This window comes from Hypanus sabinus, chromosome 3 (assembly GCF_030144855.1).
Source record: "Hypanus sabinus isolate sHypSab1 chromosome 3, sHypSab1.hap1, whole genome shotgun sequence".
Taxonomy (NCBI): Eukaryota; Metazoa; Chordata; class Chondrichthyes; order Myliobatiformes; family Dasyatidae; genus Hypanus; species Hypanus sabinus.
The window spans coordinates 159,827,928-159,850,084 of record NC_082708.1 but is presented as its reverse complement, the minus strand read 5'-3'; the positions used below and the strand labels follow the sequence as shown (position 1 = coordinate 159,850,084).

The following is a 22,157-nucleotide window of genomic DNA, read 5'->3' as shown; positions in this document are numbered from 1 at the left end:
CATATAGCAGTGCTTTGTCCAGTTCGATGGCTGTACTCAGACTGGTGGTTGCTGGCAGCATCTTTTTGCTTTTCTCTTTTTCCTTCTTTTTGAGTTCTTCGAGCTGCATTTGTATTAACTTTCTTTGCACCTCTTCCTGCTGCTCAGCCAACCTTCGTTTGTCTTTCCGGTATTTCTCAACCGCATGGACTCTGTGGTCTCTAAATTCTTGTGGGGTCATTGACGTTAGCCCAACCACTTCCTCCAGTTTGGATTTTACTTGTGGAGGCATTGCATCCAAAATGCTATGTCGGAACAGTGTGGTGATAAATAAGCTGTTCTCCACCTCTTGCTCAGTCTCCAGTCTCCACCTTTTCAACTGGTTTTCTACCTAGGCTGCTGGGTTTTCAGTGTCTCCCAGTGGATCCCCCTTTAAGGCTTTGGGGTCCACTTTGAGTGGATAAAGCTTTCTGAGGGCCTGCCATACCCTCTGCCTCACTCTGTCAAACCAGTCTCCATCAGTTCTCGGGTCGTTCGAGTTTACTATGCCAGCCAATTCCATTAGTTCGTTAAATTTGGAGGTTCCCATCAACCGTATCAATAGTGCCTTCAAATCTCCCATAGCCAATAATTTTCCCATCATTTCTTCTTCAAAGGCTCTAATCCATTTTCCTGCTCCTTCATGTATATTGGGCAGAGTGTTTTTCAGCCCTTCTAGGCCCTGGGATCCCCAAGGGATATACTGCACTTGTCCTGATCCTTTAACTAACAATGGCATCATTCTTCCTCCTTCTTCCCACCAGCCCTGGCTCTCCTCCTCACCTGACTCCCCATCTGTCTCAGGGTATGTCTTTACTGCCTCCCACACAAATTTCTCCAGGGTCCTCTTCTTCCCTCGGTCTCCCTGTGGAGTCCTTCCTTTCTGTCCTGATTCGATACTTGGTTGGCCCCTGGAGTATTTTTCGCATCTCTTCTGGCAATCCCCTCTCAGTAACTTATCTGGCTTTCTCTCTACTTCCGCAAGTCGCTCCCCTACCGCCTCCTTCTGCTCTTCTAGGCTTCTGACTCCTAGCTCTTCCCCACAAATTCTCACATCCTCTCTCTCTCCACTTAACTCTTGCTCCTCCAATGAGTCACCTTCTCTTTCTTCCTGTCCGTGTCTGTACACCTGTGGCAGGGACTCCTCATGATCCTTACTCGTGCTTGATTCCCTTCTCTCTTGTGTTTCTCCAAGACTCTCATCTCCTATCTTTTTTCCACTTCCTCTTGAATGCCTCATCTCTTCCTGCCCCGATGAGCCACTTTCTTTTCTAGTCTGTTTATTTCTATGGTATAACCGATACTCCTCATACTCCTTTTCCTCTCTCAAGTATTTCATCTGTTCAATCTCTTCTTTCATTTCTCTCTGTACCTGTTCCACCTTTATCCTTTCTGCCTGTATCTCCTTCCATATCGCCGCTTTTTCCTTCTCGTATTGTCTTTTTTCCTCCTCATTATCCCAAACTTGTACTTCTCCCTGCATGTTTACTGTTCCCGTCAGCAGTGGGCACTGCTTAGGGGGTCCTTCCGCATTATAGGGAGGGGGCTTTTCTGTTTCTTTCGCATCCGGGTACAGAGCTGAAGCCAGCTTCTCACTGTACCTTCCTCTCTCTCTAACAGGCTTTTTCTCCAGCACCTTAGTGTCTTCCTCACTTGTAATCAATATTCTACCTGTCCTCCTCAGCCTTTCTCCCTCCGTTCTGAAGAGTTTTAGCACTTCCATTTCTCATTCTCTTTTTTGCCCTCTTTTCTTAGATTTATCTTTAGGTTTGTAATTTTTAATTAGTGCCTCCATTTCTTTGCACAAGCTTACATCAAACGTTCCTTCTCTTGGCCATTTTGTGACCAGGTTTTTGGTTCTCTTTTCCCATTTTTCTGAAGCTCTTGTGATCTCATATTTATTTACCGGGATTTTTTCGCTCAGAATCTCTACTGCCGTTCCTTTACCTGTCATGTTGTTCTCTCTTTTTAAGGTATTTCAGAGATTCACAGTTCATTTACTGGATAATATTATTTACTCTAATTCTATGCCTAGTCTATCGTCTATCTACCAGCACTTTAAACTATATATTGGACTGTCCTTGTTTCTTGTTCTGTTCTGCCCGTACAGACCTCTATTCAAAGCGGTATCCACAGAACTTTCTCTTTGCACCTCGTCTATTCAGACCCTTATCTCTTAAGGTGGTATCCACGAGGATTTTCTCTATTTTCCTTTCCCTGCCCGTTCAGACCTTCATTTCATACGAAGCGGTATCCACAGGGACTTATCAACACCACGTGGAATTTTTCTTCACTTAACTCCTTATTAACTTATTTGTACTTACCCTCACTGCAGTGTTCTTGATCAATCCTCTGAGCCTCCTGTTAACCCCCAATTCTGCCAGATTCTTTGGACCGGAGAGACCCTTCGGCAGTGGTTCCACACTTCTGAGACTCCAAGACCTCCCCAAAGCCAACAGAATTCTTAGTCCAAATTGTCGCAAAAAGCACTTACCTTGTGTTCGGGTGCACCCTTAATTCTGTTAGCCTTGTGGGAGTCCCTGGAGGACTGGGAAGCGTCCCCAATCTGCTGTTTCCTTTCCGTGGGTCTCCTTCCGGTCCTGCCGCGGTCGCCAATTTTGTCATGGTTTCTTGTGCCCCACAAACGACCAGGAGACGCAGAAGATTCTTCAAGAAGTATTAAACTTTAATTTGCAAATCAAAGCTGAGACAGTCATTGAGCTAGTCGCTGATTGCCCACCGATCCTTGTACATAGCATTTTTTATAGCAATCTCCTGGTTTAGTTGCATTAGCATATCCAATCGGTCTATAGTTGTGTACCACACGTACATCAGCCACTATTGTTTCTACCCATTGACTTAATCATGTTCTAATCTACATCTCTTAGCTACCTCTCATTATCACACTATTATCTTCTTCCTTCTTAAGATTTCATTCTCCTACTAAATTGGATACATGCATAGCAAATAGCAAGTTCAAAGCTGACTACATAGTTTTGGTTACACAGCAAACAATGCAACTTTTGTACTCCAATATAAGAAGGTGAAGAGGATAGTATGGTAAAGATAGTATAGGAATGGGAAGGGGAGTTGATTGGAGAATTCTCTTTGAAATAGTGATCTGTGATCTTTTGAAATGGACTCTTGACTTCACAACCTACCTCATCACGGCTCTTACAACTTATTATCTGCCTCTACTACACTTTCTCTCTTACCTAAACAATATTTTCTGTATTTTGTTATTGCTATTCCCTTATACTAGTGTACTGATGTGATGAAATGTGATGGGTGGCATTCTAAACAAGATTTTTCGCTGTACCTCAGTATGCAGTACATGCTGACATCATCACATCATCATCCCTGAGGCCCGACACAGTCGTTCTGTCAGAAACATCGAAGAAGGTGGCCATGATAGAATTGACAGTGCCTTGGAAAGACCGGATTGAGAAAGCATCTGAGCGTAAGTAGTCCAAATATCAGGAGCTGGCAGAGCCGTGCTAGAGACAGGGATGGAGGGCACGATGTGAGCCTATAGAAGTGGGGTTTAGAAGTTCTGCTGACTGCTCACTCTGCAGAACCTACTCCCTTCTTGGCATTACAGGGACTGCAAAGAAAAGAGTCATCAGGAGCGGTCACAGAGGCTGCTGAGCAAACCTCCAGGTGGCTAAGGGTCAAGCGGTGTGACCTGGACCAGTGCTGGTGGGACACAAGCCGGGGCTTGACCAACCTCGCCAGGGTCAACTCCCGATGACCCCAGGTTACAACGCTGATGATATGTTCCAGTACATCTTCAGATGTATCTCAGCATTATGTGATATTAATAAACCAATTTACCAATTTAAATATCAGATATATTTGTTATACAGTGAAATCCATCATTTTGTGTCAATGACCAACATTGTCCAAGGATGTGCTGGGGACCAGCCTACACTTCTGGCACTAACATAGCATGTTCACAGATTGCTAACGCTAGCCCATGCACCTTTTGGTATATAGTCATAAAGAATTGCAGAAATAAGCCCTTCAGCCCATCTAGTCTGTGCCAAACTATTCTATCTAGTCCCACCCACCTGCATCTGGACCACAGCAAATATTCAATGATCAATGTAATGAAATGCGTGGCTTTGCAGCAAAAATCACAACATATGTCAGTGAATAGAATGTGGGAGGAATCCAGGACACCCAGAGGAAATGTACACGGTCACGGAGGGAACCTAGAAATTCCGTACCGACAGCGATAGGAATTGATCTCCGATTTACTGCCAATGCTGTACAGCCTCAGGTGAACCTCTGGCAATATCATGCTTCCAACTTGTACCAGGACAGGTGGCGTCTGGGATGAAACTCCCCTTGGAACGACAGAAGCTCGGATAGTAAAGCAGTTTCTCAGGTAAGATGAGCAGCTTCAAGTTCCTGGATGTCACTGTCTCTGAGGATCTAACCTGGACCCAACATATCGATGCAGCTACAAAGAAGGCACACCAGTGGCTCTATTTCACTGGAGTTTGAGGAGATTTGGTTTGTCAACTTGCAAGTTTCTACAGGTGCTCTCAGGAGAGCATTCTAACTGGCTGCATCACGGTCTGGTGGGGGCAAGGTGGTCTTGCCTCTGCACAGGATCGAAATAAGTCACAGAGAGTATCCAGGGCATCTCCAAGTATTGATGCCTCAAAAAGGCAGCAGCCATCATTAAAGACTCCTATCATCCAGGCCATGCCCTCTTCTCATTGCTACAGTCAGGAAGGAGGTACAGGAGACTGAAGACACACACTCAACAATTCAGGAATAGCTTCTTCCCATCGCCATCTGATTTCTGAATGGACACTGAACCCATGAACACCACCTCACTCTGCTTTTTTATTTCCATCTTTGCACTACTTATTTAATTTTTTATAGATATATCTTACTGTAATTCACAGTCTTCTTTCTCTGTTATTATGTATTGCATTGTCCTGCTGCCACAAACCTAGCAAAGTTCACGATGTGTGCCGGTGATATTAAACATGATTCTGTTCTACACTGTGGAACTTCCTAATGAGTCAAAGGCTGTCACATCAACCAGCAACCATCTCAAAAGAGCCAGAGCTCTTCTCAAACCATCAGCCCCAAGGCAGAGAGGAGTGAATGGTGATAAGTGTGGGGTTGGTTTGTGATCTCCGAACCAATTGTGTAACACAAATTAACATTTATAAACCCAATCATTAACTCAACAATGTCTCAATTCCTGGGGAATGTTCAGATTACAACACAAATGGCCCTCTAATTCTTATCTACATTTGCACATTAATTTATTGTTACTTTAAGAAGCATTAAGATCTTGGAATCTATTTTGCAGCCTAAACTTTGTTCTCTTCCCCCAAGACCTTCCCCCCACACACTCCACCCCCCCCCCCCAAAATGGTGCCTGATTTGCTGAGGTTGTCATTTACATTTCTATGGCAAATGAATTTCAAAAGCTTCCCACAGCCAACATCTTTCTTTTAAAAAACGCAGTCACTGTTGTAATGCAGTAATTATTTTCACCTGTGCCCTTTTCGCAGCACACACACACACACACACACACACACACACACACACACACACACACACACACACACACACACACACACACACACACACACACACACACACACACACACACACACACACAACCTGATCAAGGTTCTTGGCCCAAAATGTCATCTGTTCATTTCCCTCCATAGATGCTGCTTGACCTGCTGAGTTCCTTCAGCCCTTTGTGTGTTGCATATACTAAAGAATCTGACTTGGCCCATCACCCCTCTCCTATCAGCGCCACTCCCTTTGTTCTTTCCTCACTGCCCTAGCAATGTTCCATCCCAAGTATTGGTCCAATTCCCATGTTGAGGAATTGCTCAAAAAAAATTGAGGAAAAGCTCCTGTTGAGCTTTCTCCCATCACCCTTCTAAACATCTTGCTTCTTTTGGAAACATTTTGGCTTTTCCACCATGATTTCTTACCCTCTCAACAAAGCAACAGGTTTTCCTTTTATGTAATCCCAGAATCATTTTCGATCATATGAGGGGCATTTGGCTCTCAGCCTGTACTCATTGGAATTTAGAAGAATGGGGGCGGGGGGGGGGGAATCTCATTGAAGCCTATCAAGTGTTGAAAGGCCTCAATAGAGTGGATGTGGAGAGGATGTTTCCAATAGTGAGGCAGTGTAAAACCACAGGACACAGTCTCAGAATGGAGGGGTGTCTTTTTAGAATGGAGATGAGGAGGAATTTCTTTAGCCAGAGAGTGGTGAATCTGTGGAATTTGTTGCCTCAAGCTGCTGTGGAGGCCAAGTCTTTATGTATATTTAAGGCAGAGGTTGATAGATTCTTGATTGGTCAGGGCATGAAGGGATACAGGGAGAAGGCAGGAGATTAGGGCTGAGGGGGAAAGTAGATCAGCTATGATGAAATGGCAGAGCAGACCCAATGGTCCAAGTGACCTGATTTGGTTCCTATATCTTTTGGTGTTATGGTGGTCAATCCCCTTCATGATTGCAAACTGCTCTAGCTCTGAATGAAGAAAGAGACTTGAGTTGCATTTCTGTAGCACCTTTCATCTTCGCTTCAGCACATCCTATAGTCAAAGGAGCACTTTCGGAGTGTAGACACTGTCATAATGCAGTCCGTTCACACGATCCCAGAAACAGGAATCTCTATGATGTTCAATATTATCCAGGACACTGTACACCAAACCATGCCAAACCTCCCTCTCCCACCACCATTGAATTTCTTCAAGATCCTATCCAGGGATTGACCCTGAGGCAGCAGACAGGGACACCTCTGACAGCGCAGCTCTCCCCCAGTCCTGCAGCAAGATCCCAGCCCAGCTTCCCGTATGCACCTCTCTGGGGTGTATCTTGAACCACATTCAACCATCGTACAACCTTCCTCGTTCGTTCAACAAGAGCCCACTGCCCATTCCTGAATGCTCTTTCAACACCTTGCTGAGACACTTTGGGAGTCAGTCAAGAGTCAACCCCCTGGCTGTGGGTGCAGAACCACACCAGGGAAGGGGAAAGACTTGAAGCCCTGTGGTGGGTGGGTTTATAGGAATGTCTCTTCACAGTCTGGCAGTAGGGCAGCAGAGCGACAGAACTGGTTGTGATTCTGATTCGGATTAGCTCATTGTCATAGATGCAATGAAATTCCTTGCTTACAGAGTAAACAATCTACGTGGTAGTAGTAATTACAAAGTCGAGCACAAAAAGCACAACTTTGCAACGATTGTACAGCAGTCTGAAGTAATGCAAACAGAAATGCTAAAGCAAATAACCAAGTAACCAAGAGAGGCAGAATTGCTGTCTCACAACACCAGAGACCTCTGGGTTCAGTGCTGAGCTCCAATGCTGTCTGTGCATTCTCCCTGTGACTGAGTGAGCTTCTCCCACAACCCAGAAGACGTGAAAGGTGGTAATTGGCTGCTATGCATTTTTCTCAGTGTGCGGGTCATGGGTGGAATCCGGGGGGCGGGGGGGGGGGGAGGTTGATGAGGATGTGAGAAGAATGAAAATTAAGTGGGTGGTGGATGGTCAGCAGTGGCTCAGTGGGCCGAATGCCCTGCTTCTCTGCTGCATGCCATCTACAAATTCACCAGTGACACAGCTATTGTTGGCAAAATCTCCGCTGTTGATGAGGCATACAGGAGAGGAGGAGGAATGAGGACTGGTTGAATAATGTCGCAACAAGAACCTTGCACAAAGCCTCAGTGAGTTTGTGGAACTGTCTCTGGGCCTCAGGAAGTTCAGTTGAGGGGACACACACAGGCCCCTATTGAGGGATCAGCAGCAAAAAGTGTGAGCAGCTTCCAGTTCCTGGGTGTCAACACCGCAGAGGGTCTATACTGGTCCCAGCATATTGATGCAAATATGGCACACCGGTGGCTAAAATCCGTTATGTCTCCAAATACTAGCAAATTTCTACAGGTGTACCATTCTGACTGACTGGGAAAAGCCTCAGAGGATTGCAGACTGGGCCATCTCTATCATGGGCTGGACCAAGGAGGATATCTTCAAAAGGCTAGGGAAGAGGGCAAGCGTAATGAGGGATCCTCACCTCCCAGGACATGCCCTCTTCCCATCACCACCATCATGGGAAGATACACGGACAGACCCACAGTCGACCACTAGGAACATTTTCTTCCCCTCCAACATCAGATTTCTGAATACTGACAATGCGTCTGATTTTTATTCTGACCTTATAACTTACAAGAAAATGTTTATCCCTTTAAATTTTAATTGCTCAGCCGTCTCGTTGGCTTTTTCTGGGAACACTTTTCTTGCGCGTTGCATTGCTATTTAAATGAAACATCGGACAAGTGGAAGTCGAGGGAGCCAGGAGCGGGGCCGAGGCGTGGGACGTGCTGCAGGTGAAGTTCGCCGGAGTTGTGTGAGTGGGAGGAGCCGGGAGGAACCGGGAGGCCGGGCGAGCAGCCGCTGAGTACGGGTGAAGGGAGACGTTCCTCTCCAACAGCGGGGCGATGGAGGGCGGCGCGGGTCCGAAGCGCAAGAACCTCGGCTTCTTCAAACCCAGGCTGTACATGCTGGAGCGGCGCCGCACCGACACCATCATCGCGCAGGCAGACGAGGAGAAGAGCAGTAACCTGCGCAGGAGCCAGTCCGATCGCAGCGAGTACAGCCAGAAGCTGAAAGGTAGGAGGGGGGAGACGGGGAGGGGGCAGAGAGCGATCCAAGAAGGGAGGGAAAGGAGAAAAGGGGGAAACGAGGGAGAACATGAGCAGGGAGATGGGGAGAGAAGGGACTGAGAAAAGTCAGGTGGGAGAGGAGGGGAGAACTTGGGGTGGGCGAGGACGAAGGAAGGGAGGAGAGAATGTGTGGAGCAAAGATTGAGGAGAGAGAAATGAGACTGGGAGACTGAGATGGGGAGAAATGAGAGGAAGTGGATGAGAGGGATAGAAGGGCAGGGGAAAAGAATGGAATTGATGAGAGCAGAGGGAAGAGAGAAAGCGGGATAGGGAAGGGGAGACAGGAAATGAATGGGGACTGAAAAGGGTGGGGGAAAAGGAAGAGAGGGTCGAGGAGGAAGATTAAATCAGGGAGAAAAGACAGGAATGGAGAAGGGAGAGTGCTAGGAGAATGTAAAGGACAGGCAGAGAGGAGCAAAGGGAGAAGGGGAGTGGATTAGAGTGAATCCAGGGAGAGAATAAACACAAGTTATTCCCGTCCAGCTCCCTAGGATGGCGTCTGCCAGCTCCCCAAGCTCCAAGGTTCTGGGGGTCCAGGGTTTGTGTGTTGTGGAGGTTACAGCAGCGACGTCAGGTGCCAAGGGTAGTGCTCTAAGCCTCTTGTGGCTCTGTCTTACAGCAAGTTCACTGTTGTAATCAGAGGAATTAAATCTGTGTGTGTTTTACACGGGGTGAGTGGTGGTCACACTCCCATAGTAACAGAGCACTCTCTGCAGACTTGGGTCCCGTCCGTACTGGATCCATCTTTCACGTTCTCATCTCTTTATCAGACCCCTCCTTATCCCCATCTCCACAACCTCCTTTTAAGATTTCTGCACCCTTCTGATTTGAATCTCTTGGGATGTGTTGATCCATTCAAAGTAGGTAGAGGACAATCCCACAGCCGCTAAAGAGTAAGGAGTTATTCCAGTTTCCTAGATAACTTCTCTTCACACAGTGCAGAGACCCCAGAATAACTTTTCTTTTTGGTTATTGAGTTCCCAAAACATTAACAATACAGGGTTATTAATACAAACACTTCCTTTAAAAACATAAATCTCTATTAGCACTATCCAAAGATGATCTTTTGCACAGAGATGCCTTGAGGATGTGATTGTATGTACGTAGGCCCAGTGGCACTTTTTGGGTACACATGTACACCTGCTCATTAATGCAAAGTATCTAATCAGCCAATCATGTGGCAGCAACTCATTGCATAAAAGCATGCAGACATGGTCTAAAGGTTCAGTTGTTGCTCAGACCAAACATCGGAATGGGGAAGGAATGTGATCTAAGTGGCTTTGGCCATGGAATGATTGTTGGTGCCAGATGGGATGGTTTGAATATCTCAGAAGCTGCTGATTTCCTGGGATTTTCACACACAACAGTCTCTAGAGTTTACAGAGAATGGTGCAAAAAACAAAAGAAAATGTTCAGTGAGCAGCAGTTTTGGGGACGAAAATGTTTTGTTAATGAGAGAGATCAGAGGAGAGTGGCCAGACTTGTTCAAGCAGACAGGAAGGCAACAGTAATAATAATCATGTGTTACAACAGTGGTGTCTGAAGAGCGTCTCTGAATGCACAACATGAAGTGGTTGGGCTACAGCAGCAGAAGTCCACGAGCACACACTCAGTGGCCACTTTATGAGGTAGAGGAGGTACCTAATAAAGTGACAACGAAGTGTAGTTCGGGTATTGACTTGAGCTTTAACATCTCTTAAATTATTTTGGTACAGAATTTTAGAAAGTGTTTTAGTGATTTGGAAAGTAAATTTACAAGGATGATATTGGGACTTGAAGGCATGAGTTATAGGGAAATGTTGAATAGGTTTGGACTTCATTCCCTGGAGTGTAGGAGAATGAGGGAAGATTTGATAGAGGTATGCAAAATTATGGGGGGTATGGATTGGGTAAACACATACAGGCTTTTTCCACTGAACTTTGATTAGATAAGCAATAGCGATCATGGTTTAAGAGTGAAAGGTGAAATATTTAAGGGAAACATTAGGGGGAACTTCTTCACTCAGAGGTGGTGTGAGTGTGAAATGAGTTGCCAGTGGAAGTGATGGATGCAAGTTTGACTGCAATATTTAAGAGAAATTTGGATAAGTACATGGATAGGAGAATTATGATCTCAGTGCTGAAAGATGGGACTGGGCAGACTTCATCTATTTAATATTCAGACCTGTAGCCTGAACTACTAAGACCATGAAACGTAGTAGAATTAGGCCATTTGGCCCATCAAGTCAGCTAGCCTTTCCACCAAGGCTGATTTATTATCACACTCAACCCTGTTCTCCTGCTTTCTCTCCATAACTTTTGATGACCTGACTAATCAAGTGTCTCTGATCCTCTGTTTTAAATACACCCAATGACTTGGCCTCCGTAGCTGTCTGTGGCAACGAATTCCACAGACTCACCAACCTCTGGCCAAAGAAATCCGTAGTTTGTTTGCTGTCAATATGTCAAGGATTTGGGTCCTGTTCAATGCTGTGAAGTGTAGCTCTGATCTTAAAGTAATTTAAGTTATTCATTGTATCCGGTCACTCTTCATGCTTCTGGGTGTTGCCACCCGCACGCCTGTAAGTCCGGGCAAGTGATTCGATGATGCATGGCTGAGGTGCAGCAGAGAGTTAAAGATGAGCTCATTCTCGAGTGAGTCACTGTGTAATCAGAGCCTGTTCCTTGTTCAGGTACAGCCCATATCATATGGATTCAGATTTACCTGAGCCAACAGGTGCATAGCAGAGTGCATGATGTAATGTGTGAATAGTTCCGAGGAACAGGTGCATTTTTCCAAAGCACAGACTTAACTGACCGACAGCAAAAATTCACAAATCACTATAGGCACCAGAGAAATGTCATGGTCATAGAGGGTTGATAATTATTTAGAATGTTTGCACTTTCCAGGAATTGCTCAGGGGGTTTATGTTGTTGGACTGCCTGCTTCAGTTTCTTAAACTTGTGTCCTTTAATTTAAAGTTTCGCTGCTTGTGAGTGGCATTTGTGTTTGCATTTGTGTCATGCTCAAAACAAGGGTGAAACAGTAAACCGGATGTCACAGATCAACCAAATGATACTGGTACCTGCTCACTAAGGTGACCTACCTGGATGACCTACGGCCCAGATGCTTTGCACGGGAGGAGCAAATCCTTGCATGCTCCTCCTGAGAGCCTGGTGTCAGGTCCATTGCAATACAAGGAATTGAGCTCTTGCTAAAGTTATTGGGACAAATTCACAACAATGAACAATGCAGCGCAGGAATAGGTCTGGTGGCTCACAGTGCTGTGTCAACCTAATTAAACTAGTAATTAAATACCGGACTAAACTAATCCCTTTTGCCTGCACTATGTTCTTATCCGTCCTTTCTCTGCACATTCATATGCCTAAGGGGCTTTTAAGCGCCTCTATTGTATTTGACTAGTACAATAAGATGGACTCATCCACAGAGAAGGTGCAGGGCGGATAGACAGTAAGATGCAAGGTCACTACTTCAGTTTGACCCTGCGCCTTTCTGTCCATCTGCCCTGCACCACCTCTGCACTGTAATGCTCCACACGGTGTATACTGCACACTGTTAGTTTTACCTTGTACTACCTCAGTGTTTCGGTCTGATAAATTGATCAGTATGGATGGTGTGCAAGACAAGCTTTTCACTGTAACTTGGTGCATGTGACAACAATAAACCAATTTACCAATTTAGCCACCTATCCAAGGCAGCCAGCACTCTCTGGAGAAGAAAATAGGCTCTGCAAATCTCCTTTGAGCTTGCCCCTCCTCGCCTTAAATGTATGCCCTCTAGAATTATACGTTCTGACATAGGGAGAAAGACGCTGGCTGCCTACTCTATCTATCCCTCTCATAATCTTATACACCTCTGCCAGGTCTCCCCCCAGCCTCTGCTGCTTCAGAGAAAGCAACCCAAGCTTGTCAACCTTTCTTTACGTCACACTCTCCCCAGGGCAGCTCGATAGGGCAGTGGTTAGCGCAGTCGCTTTACAGCGGCATTGATCACCAATCTCAGTTCGATTCCCACTGCCGTCTGTAAAGAGTGTGCACCTCATCGCTGTAACTTCCACCACGTTGTTTTCACAACTCGGGTTAGTAAGTTGTGGGCATGTCACGTTGACGCTGGAAGCATGCCAATACTTGCGGAACTCCCCCAGCACGATCCTCGCTAATTTTACAGTACTTGACATAACTCATTTCACTGTCTGTTTCAATGTTTCGATGTACATGTGACAAATAAAGCTAATCTTTATCTATAATGCAGGCAGTAACCTCTACTGCACCCTCTTACACACACTTCCTCTAATGACATAACCAAAAAAGTATACAATTCAAATTAAACTGCATTGCAAAAAATAGCTGATTTGCATTTATGTGGCATTTTTTACTGTGGAAACGCCCTCCCCCCACCCCGACACACTTATGAATTAGGTTCTGTCACCAAACCACGTACACAACATTAGACAGGTAATCAAGGAATGAGTGTGTGTTAAAGGGGAAGAGCAGAGTGTTTGGAATTTTGTCAAGAGAAGGTGTGGTTGTCATTGACGGGGAATTGGAATTTGACGCTGGATCTGGAAGGGTGCCTGGTTCTCAGAAATAGGGAGGGATTTGTAGAGTAATACAGCGTGGAATCAGGCCCTTCAGCTAACTCATCTATGCCAGCTAAGTTGCCCACTAAGACGGTTCCATATGCTCGCGTTACATCTGGCAGCTCTAAATGAAACTGCTCCACGGTTAGATTGAATGGAGGGATGACATGGTTAATGCTGGCATTATATAGGAACGTATAGCACATCAGTGACATTGTTTACAAATGATAGGTGTTTGAGTGGAGAGCTGTCACAGATTCACGTGATGAGGAGTCAGAAGGCCATTGATTTTACTATTAATTACCCAATGAAGGAGCAACAGTCAAAGAAATCACTCTTACAGTAAAGTTCAGAGTAAATTTGTTATCAATGTACGTACCTGTTACCCTATACCACCCTGAGATTCATTTTCTTGCAGGCATTCACAGTAAATGCAAAGAATGGGAAAAAAATGGATAAACAGCCAACTGTGCGATACCAAAAAAAAAACGAACAACATAATAATAAATAATTAAGCTGTAAAGTCCTCGAAAGTGAATCCATAGGTTGTGGAATCAGGTCAGTGTGGGAGTGAGTGAAGATGAGTGAAGTTATCCCTTCTGGTTCAAGAGCCTGATGGTTGAGGGTAATACGTGTTCCTGAGCCTGGTGATTTGGGATCCTGATGGTAGCAGTGAAAAGAGAGATGATAGGGGACCCTGCTGATGGGTGCTGCTTTCCCACGACAATGCGCTGTGTAAGTGTGCTCAGTGTGGGGAGGGTTTTACCCGTGACCCGTGATGTACCGAGTACTTTTTGGAGGGTTTTCCGTACAAGGGCATTGGTGTTTCCATGCCAGGCTGTGATGCAACCACTTTCTGAAAACATCAAAGCCAAGCTCATGACCTCTGCCAGATAAAAGCTGGGTGCTCTTTTAATAAATGCCTTCAACGATGTTTATAAGTTTATAGCCTTTTCTGTTTTTATGGAATGTCATTAAATTCCAGGATGCTGTCCAAGTTGCATGCCATCTTGGACAATGACTCCCATCGACTCCATAATGCACTGGTTAGGCACAGGAGTACGTTCAGCCAGAGACTCATTCCACCGAGATGTAACACTGAGCGTCATAGGAAGTCATTCCTGCCTGTGGCCATCAAACTTTACAACTCCTCCCTCGGAGTGTCAGACACCCTGAGCCAATAGGCTGGTCCTGGACTTATTCCCACTTGGCATGATTAACTTATTTTTTAATTATTTATGGTTTTATATTGCTATATTTCTTCACTATTCTTGGTTGGTGCGGCTGTAACAAAACCCAATTTCCCATGGGATCAATAAAGTATGTCTGTCTGTCTGTCTGTAAATTCCTGAAATATCCTCTTACAAACTTTATAACTTCCACATAATAAGAGATCCCTGTCTAAATCTAAACTATCTCGATTTTACCCTAATATTAGTCCTCTTTGTGATAAATGCAAAAGGGGCGAGGCCTCTCTCATTCATATGTACTGGTTTTGTCCTAGCTTGGAGAAATTTTGGAAAGATGTCTTCATATCGTTATCTCATATTCTGAATCACCACCTAGAACCTAACCCTTTAATTGCTTTGTTCGATTTTTTGGGTGAGATAGATTTACGTCTGAGTTCAACTAAGTGTCGAATATTATCTTTTGCTTCTCTCCTGGCTAGACGCTTAATCCTCCCTAGATGGAGAGATGTTGCTCTGCCCATGCATGCTCAATGGCTTAATGATATTATGTCCTGCTTAGACCTTGAAAAAATTCATTATTCAGTTCTTAATTCAGATATAAAGTTCCATAAGGTCTGGGGACCTTTTACTGAGTACTTTCATAATTTTCCTCTTAACTAAGGTTTTTTTTTCGGTCCCTTGCTTTCAGCTCCTTTTTTTTGGTAGTAGGCATTAATATCTTCTGTTGCTAAGTGTATTTACAGTTTTGGGGGTTTGAATGTCCTGATTTATACTCTCTATATTGTGTTGTGGTTTGTCTGGAGTTCTTTTTTTGTTGCGGGGCTTGGGGAGGATATTAATTTTACATGTCTTCAATTTGGGTGCTTTCTCAATTATCTTCTTTTGTATTATATTATTATTGTATGTTTATTTTTGCACTGTATTAATGTTCTTCATTTCGATCTGGGTTTTTTTTTATCTGTAGCGATGTAGAAAATGTATAAAAAAAACTAATTAAAAAAATAAAAGATCCCAGGTCCTCCAGAGAAGCAGAACCAAATCCACACCTGTAAGGTAATAAAGCACAGCTTCAATCAAAAATTTTGACAATTCCTTCACTCTTCTCCCCTCACAGATGCTAATCAACTCGCTTAGTTCTTCCAGCAGTGAGCTTTGAGAGAGATGTTGATGACTGATGCCTAAATGCTCACTCATATGCTACACTGTCCCAACTGTTTAGTGATGCCCGAACATACCAATAGGAATATGTTCTGTTGAGCTTCCTGATTGTTATTGAATTTAATGACGTTATAACTGATCTGTGACACAACGCCTGTGTGTGAACCATTGCCACATAGCCATCAATCCATTTCAGTAGTCAGAAGTACGTCAGGCTCAGATTTAAGATAACCAAAATTAAAGGTGGGTCCATTGCATTCTGCACGTCCATGTGTGCACGGGTGCAACGGAAAACTTACCTGCAGCAGTGTCACAGACTCAGAGGATCAGATAAACAGAGAAACGGAAATTGTACATTAAGTGTTACAAGAAGGAACACAATTAAACAAATTGTTTCATTAGTTCAATTAGAACAAAAAAGTTGATGAATTTATTAGTCACTTGCTGAGGTACAGCATAAAGCTTCACACCATTCATACCGATCAATTCATTACTGGAGTGCATTGAGGTAATAAAAGAGAAAAACAAAACAGTGCAAAGCAAAGTGATATATCTGCAGTGCAGGTAAACAATAAAGTGCTGGGTGCTTAGTGAGGTCTCATGTCCATCTTGTCATGTATTCTTATAAGCGTGGGGCGGAAGCTGTCCCCAAACCCGGTGGAACTTGCTTTCAGGTTTTTCTATCTTCTGCCCAGTGGGAGCGGGGAGAAGCGAGAATGTCTGGAGTGACTGGGGTCTCTGTTTATTCTGGCAGCAGGAAGTGTAGGTAGATCGCATGGAGGAGACTGGTTTCTATGATATACTGAGCTGTGACCACAGCTCTGCAATGGTCAGTGTGGTCGGGACCATTGGCAACGGATATGACCTTCTTGATGCAGTGCCTCCTGTAGGTACTACTAATAGTGGGGAGAGATAGGTCCACGAGTCCTCTCCATTTCTTCTTATGTTCCTGACATTTGAATTGTTATTTCAGAATCAGGCTTAATATCACTGGCATATGTCATGAAATACCAGACCATGACACCAGCATTCAGGATGCTTTCAACAGGAGGTTTAGAGAAGTTTTTAGAGTACTCACTGACATGGCTGAATCTCTTTAGCCTTCTATGAAAGTAAATAAATTTGGATCCACTCCCAGATTCAAACTTTTGAACTTAAGACCATAAGGCAAAGGAGCAGAAGTCAGCCATTCGGCCCATCGAGTCTGCTCCGCCATTTCATCATGAGCTGATCCAATCTCCCCTTTAGTCCATTCCCCCGCCTTCTCACCATAACCTTTGATGCCCTGACTACTCAGATACCTATCAATCTCTGCCTTAAATACACCCAATGAGTTGGCCTCCACTGCCGCCCATGGCAACAGATTCCATTGATTCACCACACTATGGCTAAAAAAAAATTTTCACATCTCTGTTCTGAAGTGGGCACCCTGCAATCCTCAAGTCATGTCCTCTCGTACTAGACTTCCCCTCCATGGTAAGCAACTTTGCCACATCCACTCTGTCCATGCCTTTCAACATTCGAAATGTTTCTTTGAGGTCCTCCCTCATTCTTCTAAACTCCAAGGAGTACAGTCCAAGAGCGGTCAAACGTTCCTCATATGTTAACCCTCTCATTCCCGGAATCATTCTAGTAAATCGTCTCTGAACCCTCTCCAATGTCAGCACATCCCTTCTTAAATAAGGAGCCCAAAACTGCACACAGTATTCCAAGTGAGGTCTTACCAGTGCCTTATAGAGCCTCAACATCACATCCCTGCTCCTATACTCTATTCCTCTAGAAATGAATGCCAACATTGCATTCGCCTTCTTCACCACCGACTCAACCTGTGGAAATAGCTTCTCTCCATCTGCCCCACTAATTCCCCGTAATATCTTCAGCTTCAATCACAAGACAATTTCTTAAATACTAGAACCCAGTGGTATTGTACCTCAGGAAGATGACCCAAACATTGGACTCTGACATAGCAAGAGGTGAGAGTATTTGCCCCAGAATGGTTTACATCACCTGAGAGTGTGCCTCTTATTGAACAAAGAGAGATTGCTTTCTTAAAGCAGCTTGTTTGATGGAAAGTGAAGTGGAAACAACGGTGTGATCAAGGTCGTGAAGCAAGTCCCTGTAACTCCCTTACTGCAGAACTCCATCAATATGACATCCTGGATCAGAGATAAGGGGTTTTTACATATCCAAAGTGGATGCCTTAAAGAGTTTGTACTTATGCAATGCTGATGATGATCTCAGACTTGAAATGTAGCAGTGACTATATATACTTAATATTTTATTATTTGTTAATTTATTAGTGGTAATATTACTTTTTGTTGAGTTGTGAGTTATATGTACTGTGTTGTGCACCTTGATCCAGTGCAACATTGTTTAGTTCGGCTGTATACAGGTATATGTTTGCATGCCAATACACTTGAACTTGAAAAGACAAGGAGAGGGCTTCAGTTATTTCCAAGTGAAGTTGAACCTATTGTCATGTACATAAACATACTGATGTACAGCTACATTGACAAAGTTACCTGCAGCAGCACCGCGTGCATGCAGGTATAGACAATATGCTGAATATAAACTATACATAAATTATCGAAGACAGTGAAGAGAAAGAGGAAAATAGATTGTTCAGTAAACAAGACATTAGTGCAAAAGCAGACACTGAAACAGTACTAAGTGATGCATAGTACAACAAAATAGACTCTTGACCTCAGAACTGACCTTGTTCCAGCCTTGCAGCTTGTCATCCAGCTGCTCTGCACTTCCTCTGTAACTGCAATACTTGTAAATCTGCCCACTGATATTACTTTACCTTGCACTGTTGTAATGAAATAATCTGTATGGATGTCATACAAAAGTTTTTCACTGTACCTCAGTACCTGTGACAATAGTAAACCAATCTGCAACTCCGTAACATTTGTAAATCACAACTAGTTAACAGCAGATGATATTTGATTGGCTCCTCACTCAACCCTGGAACATGTAGACAGTGAAGATGTATACTTCAGGATGCTCTTCATTGACTACAGCTCAGTATTAAATACTATCATCCCCTCAAACCTAAACCTAAGCTTCAAGACTTTGGCCTCAATACCACCTTGTGCAATTGGATCCTTGATTTTGTCACTTGCCAACTCCAGATAGTTCGGATTCTCACTTGCATCTCCTCCATGATCTCCAGCAGCACAGGTACACCACAAGGCTGTGTGTTTTCCACTCTGCTCTACTCCCTTTACACTGACTGTGTGACCAAGCACAACTCCAATGCAATATTTAGGTTTGCAGACTACATAACTGTCATTGGCCGAATCAAAAGTGGTGACGAATCAGCATATAGGAGGGAGATTTGAAAATCTAGCTTGCAATAGCAACAACCTCTCACTTAATGTCAACAAGATCAAGAGCTAATTATTGACAAAAGGAGATCCACAAGCTAGTCCTCATCGATGGATCAGAGGTGGAGAAGGTCAACAACTTTCTACAGAGGATCTGTCCAGGGTCCAGCACATAAGTGCCATTATGAAGAAAGCATGACAACATTTCTACTTTCTTAGAAGCAATGACTCAGCATATCATCTAATATTTTGACAAACTGCGATAAATGTGTGGTGGCAAGTATATTGGCTGATTACATCATGGCCTGATATGGAAACACCAATACCATTGAATGGAAAAGCCTGCAGAATGTAGTTGGTACAGCAAAGTCCATCATGGGTAAAGTCCTCCCCACCATTGAGCACATCTAAACAGGATGCCGTTGCAGTAAAGCAGCAACCATTATCAAGGACCCCAACCATCCAGCCCATGCTCTCTTTTCACTGCAGCCACCAGGAAGAAGGTGTAGGAGCCTCAGGACCCACACCACCAGTTCAGGAACAGTCATTACCCCTCAACTATCAGGCTTTTGAACCAGAGAGGATAACTTCACCCACCCCATGACTGACCTGTTCCCACAACCTATGGACTCACTTTCAAGGACTCTGCATCTCATGTTCTTGATATATATTGCTTATTTAGTATTATCGTTATTAACTGTACTATTGCTGTATTTTTATTTTTTCACAGCTCAAGCTGGTCTGTAATACAGGCATAGCCAAGTACACTCATTTCTCGATTACTAGGAACTTTCAGATCATTCTAGTGGTGTTTAGTATCGTGGTTTTCTGAAGATTTGCATAAATATTGCTGTGTAGGCCTAATTGTTTAATGCTGTTGTGTAGTGACTTCGGGATGATATCAGTTACAGCCATTTCTATTGGGACAGTGTATATTTTGCCCTTTTCATGTTCCATAGTCTTTCAATTTCCTCTTTTAATTCAGCATATTTCTGGTGTTTTTCCCTTATTGATTTCTGTATGTTATGTGTGTTTGGGATGGCGATATCTAAGTTGTTCTTGCTTGTTTATTCTGTGATATATCCAGCCGGTTATCATGGATTGTCCTATCAGTAATAATTGATAGTCAGAATATAATTTGTAGTACTCTGACTGTAAGCTGGATCAGGCTTTAACTTATAGTAAGGTATGGTGTCTTTTATGAGTTTATATTTTAAAGCAAGTTTTTGGTAAATGATGCTTGGCTCTTGAATGTACCTGTGTAAATAATCAGTTAAACTGCTGCAAGATCCTGTAATGTGTGGGATTGTTTCTGGCTTCTCTTGTCATTTTCTACATTTATCATCATGAATTAGTTGGTCTTTTATTATGTATTTTTGGTAATGTTTTGTGTTTACCACCGGGGCCAGTACTGGCACAAGGAACCCTTCTGTTTCTGGAAGGAGGTCTCCGACTCTGAGCCAGGTCTTGATGCTTCCTGGTCAACATCTAGTCTACTCAGACAGTGAGTTGCCTTCCATGGAGGGTCATGCTCTTCCACCGGTTAAGTTTTGCTTCTGTAGTGATGATTTCTTCATTTTTGTGTGTTGACCTTTATTTTAAGTGTTGTGGTGTGTACTTACCAGAATTGCGTACACTCATGTGGAGTACTGAATCCTGTTTTCGTTGATGAAGATGTGTCCTTAGAAGTTTTATCTGACTGTTGTGTAATTTTTTTAATGTTTGTTATTCCTCTTTATCCTTCTGTCCTAGGCAGTGCTAACCTAAGTGTATTTGGGTGTGCATAGTGTTTTCTAAAATTTGTCATTTCAATTCTTATTTTTCTTTGTAATTTTTCCAGATCGGTTTCAGAGCAAGATATTATACCAAAAGAATATGGGTATAACAAAAGTGTTATGGCCTTTGTTATATTTTCACTGTTGAATCAAAATCCGGTTAATATCGCTGGCATATGTAATGAAATTTGTTGTCTTTGTGGCAGCAGTACAGTGCAAAGCATAATGATAGAAAACAACTGAATTACGGCAAATGTATATCAAATAGCTGCATTAAATAAGTAGTGCAAAAATAGAAATAAAGAAGTTGTGAGGTTGAGTTCAATCTCCATTCAGAAGTTGAATGGCAGAGGGGAAGAAGCTGTCCCTGTATCATTGAGCATGTACTTCCTTCCTGATGGTAGCAACGAGAACAAGGCATGACCTGGTTGAGACTCTTCTAAAAGTAAATTCTGTTGGAAGTTTTCCTTTTATCACACTATGGTCTATTTTCTTTGCTTGTTGATATCCCAGATACTTCTATGCTTCATTTTCATCTGTCGGTTGTATTGTATCTGCTGCTCTCTTTTGTATTCTACTAGTTCTGTTGCTCCTTCCTTTATGTTTAATGTTCTGCAGTTATCCAGTCCGAAGTTCATGTTTATATCTTTAGAAAATAGTTCTACTATTTGAATTAATTGCCTTAGCTTTGTAGATGAAGGAGCGTATAATTTCAAATCAATGTATAATTCGTTTAGTTGTCTCTGATTTGATACCGGATTTTTGCCTGATTCAATAAATTTGAGAGTGGGTTTAAAGCTAAACAAAACCATAGTGGGCTTAGAGAGTCGCCCTCGGTTTATTTTGATGTCACTGGCTGCTAATAGGGTGGTTTTAGTAAGCCAATGCTTCATCAGGTTTTGCAGGAATTTCACAAGTCTTGGGTATAGTTTATATACATTAGGAGTTACTAACCATGAGTGTGGGACAGATCAAATGCTTTTTGTAGTCAATATAACAACATGGAAGATTTCTGCTTTTCCACCGGGTTTGATTTAGAAAGAATCTATTATCAGTTGTTCTTTACATCCTTTCATACCCTTATGGTATCCTTTCTGTCTTCTGCAAGAATATTGTGGTTATCTAAGTGAGTGGTGATTAGTTGTGAGATACACGGTACTACAATTTATATATAGTTTGTAAACGTAGTTTGATGGGCCATTTGTGATTCAGGATTTTTAATAATACTTATTACTTTTGCTTTCTGTATTTGCACATTGTACTGGTGGGTGCGGTCTTTCTTTGATTCTATTGTGTTTCTTGTATTTACTGTTGATAAGAAAATGAATCTGAGTTGTATATGGTGATATATGATTTACTTTGAACTTTGAACATGGCTCCAGAGATTTG

The 22,157-nt window shown here is 43.2% G+C and overlaps 1 protein-coding gene across 2 annotated transcripts in view; it reads left to right on the top strand.

Annotated features, from left to right (window-relative positions):
* The first annotated feature begins 8,374 nt into the window (after window positions 1–8,374).
* arhgef38 (Rho guanine nucleotide exchange factor (GEF) 38) overlaps window positions 8,375–22,157 on the top strand; it is a 102,380-nt gene continuing 88,597 nt past the window's right edge. Inside the window, exon 1 of one of the 2 annotated variants that reach the window (XM_059965458.1) lies at window positions 8,375–8,683. In XM_059965458.1, coding sequence (XP_059821441.1) covers window positions 8,512–8,683 — 172 coding nt within the window. In that variant the 5' untranslated portion in view covers window positions 8,375–8,511. The remainder of the gene's footprint in view (window positions 8,684–22,157) is intronic. The other variant, XM_059965459.1, reaches the window with a different exon arrangement.